Source organism: Myotis davidii, unplaced genomic scaffold, assembly GCF_000327345.1.
Source record: "Myotis davidii unplaced genomic scaffold, ASM32734v1 scaffold151, whole genome shotgun sequence".
Lineage (NCBI taxonomy): Eukaryota > Metazoa > Chordata > Mammalia > Chiroptera > Vespertilionidae > Myotis > Myotis davidii.
Genome location: NW_006285248.1, coordinates 2,812,601 through 2,819,082, shown reverse-complemented (window position 1 = coordinate 2,819,082; position 6,482 = coordinate 2,812,601). Strand labels below are relative to the sequence as shown.

The 6,482-nt window shown below is 40.8% G+C and overlaps 1 protein-coding gene across 1 annotated transcript in view; it reads right to left on the bottom strand.

Moving 5' to 3' along the window:
- OTUD4 (OTU deubiquitinase 4) overlaps positions 1–6,482 on the bottom strand; it is a 42,228-nt gene that overhangs the window by 31,663 nt on the left and 4,083 nt on the right. Inside the window, exon 3 of the mRNA XM_015558862.1 lies at positions 953–999. Coding sequence (XP_015414348.1) covers positions 953–999 — 47 coding nt within the window. The remainder of the gene's footprint in view (positions 1–952; positions 1,000–6,482) is intronic.

Genomic DNA, 6,482 nt, shown 5'->3' with positions numbered 1-6,482 from the left:
GCAGAAAGACTGGGAATGACTGGTCACTATGACACACACTGACCACCAGGGGGCAGACGCTCAATGCAGGAGCTGCCCTCTGGTGGTCAGTGTGCTCTCACAGCGGGGAGCTCTGCTCAGCCACAAGCCAGGCTGATGGCTGCCAGTACAGCGGTGGTGGTGGGAGCCTCTCCTGCCTCCTCAGCAGCGCTAAGGATGTCTTACTGCAGTTTAGGTCTGCTCCCTGCTGGCAAGTGGACATCCCCCGAGGGCTGCTGGGCTGCCAGAGGGATGTCTGATTGCTATCTTAGGCCCAATCCCCCGAGGAGCATGCCTAAGCCAGCAAGTGGTCATCCCTCGAGGGGTCCCAGACTGCAAGAGGGCACAGGCCAGGCTGAGGGACACCCCCACCCCCCCAGTGCACAAATTTTTGTGCACCGGGCCTCTAGTACCTATATAAAAGCATCTTTTCAAAAAAATAAAATTTCAAATATAGCTTGTATATGTGTGACTTCATTTATAATTCTTAAAGGAAACCTCAAAACCTTCGAAGTTGTGAAGAGGAAATGTACAAAGACATTTTGAAAAGAAAATATAAAACATTCACCTGCTCCTCTACTAGGCAATAGTAGTAAAATTGATAACTGACAGAGGTGTTTTGCCTCTGTTCTAGTGGCCCTTCAGTTCTACTGGCCTTGAGAAAGTAGGAAATCATTTCTCTGTAAGGTTAATAAATGATAATGTTTAGAGGTTTGGAAAATTTTCTGTACTCCTTTCCAAAAATATCTTGAAAATTAAAATTTCTAAACAATGATATATCTAAATGTCAAAATCTAATTCATACAATAAAAAAAACTTAGAAAAGATGCTTCACAACCAAGAATAAAATCACTATTTTAACAATTTTAGTATAATGTAATATATTAATTTTCCACTAACTTTATTTTTGTTGAATTATGTTATTAGTGCTTACCTGTACATAAGAGAAAGGGCACTTATTTCCACCTGTCCAACCCATTCCTGTATTAAAGAAAAAAAAAGGCCCTTAAATGTCTCAGACTTTTTTACAATATATTTCTAAACCAGCAATTTTCAACAAATGTGTTACAAGAATTTTTAAAACATGCATTACCTGACTGTTTAGTCAGGGGCACTGACCTCTTTTCCCTTACAGACTGTCAAATTAAAAAATGACAACAATAACCATCAGGTGTAAATGAATCAAAATTATACCTATTTTTTTCTGTCAGATTAGTAAAAAATATATTTTTGGTGTGCCGCAGATTTTGAGTAATTAGTTTATGTGTCATGAGATGAAAAAGGTTGAAAATCGCTACTCTAAACAACATCTTCATACATACCTTTATACAATATAAAGCTCAGAAAGCTTGTTATTAGTATCATAAATATTATAAAAATATCTACATAAAACATGTTATATATACTAAAAAGCAGCCCAAGACCCTGTTGCAAAAATCCTTAGTAATGGAGTGGAATGACAGGTCCTAGTGGTGTGGTAAGACCAAGAAGTGGTATCCCTAAGTTGAGAACTTGTTGAATGCAAGGATTCTGTCCTCTAACCTAGCACCCAGCACAGAGCTTGGCACATGATGAAGGTACAAAGAGAGTCTCCCAGCAATCCTTTTCAAATGAGGTAGAGATTCTTCAATCCTAAAGGAGTCACTTTAAGTCTCTAGGAAGGAAATGGCCAGCATATATAAAAATCTTAGAATATGTCCATAAACTCTTAGACAAAGCAATTCAACTTCTATAAACCTATCCTACAGAAACGTTTCTTATGTCCACAAACATAAACAAGGATGTTCACTGTAGCCATCTGTAATAGTTTTAAAAAATATTTTGTTAAAGCCCAAAATCCCACCAATAGGTAAGGAATAATGAAATAACTTAGACATTTTACCCACACTATATAAAGAACATGCAATCATTAAAAAGAATGAGGTATACCCATATGAAGTGACTTGGAAAAAAATCACTGACTAGTATGAAAAGTCATAGTAAAAGAATCCTATTGTATAAAACAAAAAGTTATGTGTATAATATGTATGCATACATTCCTTGACAGGGGACTGGAAAGATAACATCCTAAACTGACAGTGGAGATCAGGAAAATAAAGAATTTATTTTTATTCTATATTAAATATTTTACCATAAGAATGTATTCTACACTATTTGTGAAATTAGTAAAGACTTAATACCAATAGTCACTAAAAATAATGAGCTATGGTAAATGAATGCTGCCATCTTGAAAGAAATTTGAGGTAAGAAAAAGATTTTAGACAATGAACACAGAGGAGGATAATCATCTTTTCCCCAGAGACTTCATTTTAGTAGCTCTTAAAAATTGGTTCTGGTTTTCAAAATGAAATGGGTGCCATATATTAAAATAGATTTCTTAAAATAGGTCTCTACCTAACAATCATGGCTTCTCATCAACTGCTGCAAGCAACACCCCTCTAGTGTAAAGGAAATCCCTCAGATCACAAACACAAGCAACACCTAATGCAAAATGTGTTACATCACTTTAAAAAATGGAAAATTATTCTACTCAACAACAAAATACTACCTCTCAAATAATGTACTATATTAAAAGTATTTAATCTTCAGAATAAATCCTGCTGTAGTCTGGTTAAGCAGACAATGTCTATCACAGTATCTTCTCATTTTCTCTAACCAGGGTCAATTTTAAATATATATATCTCTCTCATCTCTCTCTCTCTTTCTCTCTAACCAGGGTCAATTTTAAATATCTCTCTCTCGCCGAAACGGGTTTGGCTCAGTGGATAGAGCGTCGGCCTGCGGACTGAAGGGTCCCGGGTTCGATTCCGGTCAAGGGCATGTACCTGGGCTGCGGGCACATCCCCCAGTAGGAGATGTGCAGGAGGCAGCTGATCGATGTTTCTCTCTCATTGATGTTTCTAGCTCTCTGTCTCTCTCCCTTCTTCTCTGTATTAAATCAATAAAAAATATATTTAAAAAAAAAGAAAAAAATTAAATATCTCTCTCTCTCTCTCTCTTTCTCTCTCTCTCTCTCTCAAAAAAAAAGAAAAAATCAATAAAATAAAAATATCTTAAAACCACTGCCACTGGTGTTCTTGCCTCTGATCTACCTCCCTTGAAACCACCTTTATACAAAATTCTTTCATCCATTCATTCAGTCAACATAAATGTCAGGCACTGTTCTCTAGTTCACAGTGGTAAACAAAACACACTCACTCACTTCCTGCCCCAAAAAACTTGCAAGGCTTCCCAATGCCAGTTTCCCAGTCCCCTGGCACAGGCTTGGATTCAGATCAGTAATAAAGAACAGGGAACCTGCATGTGTACAACTACCTTAGGTGATCCTGATGCAGACGGTGTGTAACTCACACTGAGATATGCTGGTCTAAAGCATAAGCTCCAACCTGGTGAGCTTAGCACTGAAGGTTCCTCATGATCTGACCCAGAGCTTGCCCTTTGACTTATTTCTCATTACCTCCTACTTTCAAATGCTCCATGCTCCATAAAACTAGACTGCATTCTGAATCTGCATTGCTCACAATTTTCACTACCTGAAATTGCCCTTCACCCCTGGCATTTCTTATTCAGAATCTATTCAGACTTCAAATGCCAACTCCAACTCTTGCTTTGCCTCCCCAGCTAGAAACAAAACTCTGAATGTCTATAGCAGTGGTTCTCAACCTTCCTAATGCCGCGACCCTTTAATATAGTTCCTCATGTTGTGGTGACCCCCAATTTCATTGTTACAAATTGAACATAATTGAAGCATAGTGATTAATCACAAAAACAATATGTAATTATATATGTGTTTTCCGATGGTCTTAGGCGACCCCTGTGAAAGGGTCGTTCAACCGCCAAAGGGGTCGCGGCCCACAGGTTGAGAACCACTGGTCTATAGCATGATACCTGCCCTTCTTATGGCATATGTACTTTCTCACTTTTGCATCCCCAGAGTGACTGGCAATTCTTGGCCCACAGCAAGCACTCAAACTAACATTAGGGAATCAAACTGAGATACCAGTTGCTGACCAAACACCCTGATCTTGTATTATTATTCCCTTCCCTCCCTACCTGACTCCTCTCCTTAGCTTCATCCTTTGCTAATGTCATTTTAAAATTGACAGTAATTACCTTTGGAGATAATGGAACATCTACGTGACATTCCATGATATTTGGATTTTTTACAGGAGTTTCATAAGCAAAAAAAAATTTATTTTAACATCAACATGACTGAGGAAGTGTGGCAGTGAGAACTGGTGAGGAAGTGATGACCTTTTACTCTCAACAGACTCTTCCTTCTTCTCAAGCTAATCATGGGAAATAAAACCTCCATTAAGAGAAACTATCTTCTCAGATACCTGCCGGGAGCCGGTCCATCCTTGCTGTTTCAAGGGACCCGACATATATGGCATACTGTTCTTAATGTTTGCTCACCTTCTTGGCACTATGTGTTTTAACCAACGTCACCTCTCGAGAAAGGTTGTTTCCCCAGGTAGGGATTTTCCCCTGAAGTTAGGGAGGGAATAAAACCCCTTAACTAAGTGCCAGGCGGATAATTAATCACTTTAACTATGAACAATCATGCTTAAGCTACATAATCTTTACTCCCTGGAATGGAGATAAGAAATGCCCTAACCTTTGGAATAGAGATTGATAGGATTGGAATCAACTGGTATAAATACAGATTTAACAAGACAACAGGACACAGAACCAAGACAACAGAACCTAGAGACAGAACCTAGTGAGAGAGCATGGCAAAAGATCCTGGACAGAACCTAGACACAGGACCTAGAGACAGAATCTAGAGACAGAACCTACAGACAGAACCTGGCTACAGAATCTGGATAGAACATGGCAACAGAACCTGACTAGAACCTGGTGACTGAACCTGGCTGGAGAATCTAGCGAGGGAACATGGCTACAGAACCTGGCTGGAGAACCTAGCAAGAGAACATGGACACAGAACTTGGCTGGAGATCCAAACCAGAACTTCACTGGAGATCCTGACCAGAACTTGGCTAGAGATCCTGGCTAGGCTGCTGATCAACTGAACGCTGTCCCCGTGTCATTCCTCCTTCACCGACTCCGTCCACACCTTTGGGAACCCCTGGAAAAGGATTCCCCTAGGTAAGCGCCCCCCCACCTTGAGAACCCCACACTCGGGATGCATAGGACTCCACCAGGGTGCTACAGACCCCCCTATAGAGGATAAGTAGGGTAAGAAGGTGGATAGTACAGAACTTAGATTGAGAAGATGTGCCATACTGAGTCCAAAGAAAGAAGACTCTGTATTGATTTTTTTAGATTAAGAAGATGTGCCGTACTGAATCTAAAGAAAAAAGACTCTGTATTGATCTTGTAACACATATGCTTGCTAGCAGAGGAATTAAGGTTACTCCCAGTCAGACAAAACGTTTTATACAAGAAGTATGTCCATGCTTTTCTGAGGAAGGAAAGGTAAATGTAAAGGCATGGGAGAAGGTAGGCCCAAGGAGCCTTATCCTTAACCCCACTGCAGCCTTTCCACCCCGGGAAAGTGCAGGATTGGCAAGCTCTCCCTGGGATGATAGATCAGGACTCAGGTAATAGTGGAAAGCGCCACTTAAAATGGACACAAGAGAACATTTGGGGTTTTTCTTTTTAATGCCTGCTTTGGATTGAGTAAATGCTTTACATGCGTCACCACAATGGACCCAGAGAAGCTCTTTGTCCCATCATTCCAAAGACTTAGAGTTGCCCCGATGACAGAAAAGCAGAAAAAAGAAGAAAAGAAAGGCTATGCAAGGAACTGAGGTGCCAAAATGGGGTCAGCTGAAGAAGTTAACAACCGAAGCCCAACAGATGGTAGAAAAGCAAGAAGTGGAAGCTAGTCTTTCAGCCAAGTCCGAGGACTCTGAGTAAATAAGCAAAAGAAACTTTCATTTAGCAGAAACTCACTTATTTCATCAAATGGACTTACAGGAGCCTGGAAGAGACCTGATGTACTTTTAACCTGGGGGAGAGGAGATGCTTTATATTTCCACAGGATGCAGACTCACCTGTGTGGATTCCAGACCGTCTAATCCGACCTTATGTCACACTACCCTCCGTTTCCACTTCATCCTCCTCCTCCCCGGTATTATCCATATCAGCCGACCCAGAGGGCACAGCTGACTCCTCCCCAGACACCGACACCACCATCAAGCACGGCCCTGATGGACCCTTTGATGCAGCCCTTGAACTCGCTAACGCTTCGGGAAGCCCATCACCAATGATGCCGCGCATAGCCAGATCAACAAGGACAACCAAACCCCCTACTTGAGGACAGCTGAAATCCCTTGACTGAAGAGGCAGCAACCTTCTACAGGAACAAGGCTCCTTGTGCACTCCATCCACTATGTTTATAGCTATGCTCGCTATCATTGCTTGTCAGTCTTCTTCCGAGTCTTAAACAACCCAATCCGAGAGGTGGCCACTGATTTTCATTTGCTATCATTTAAAAA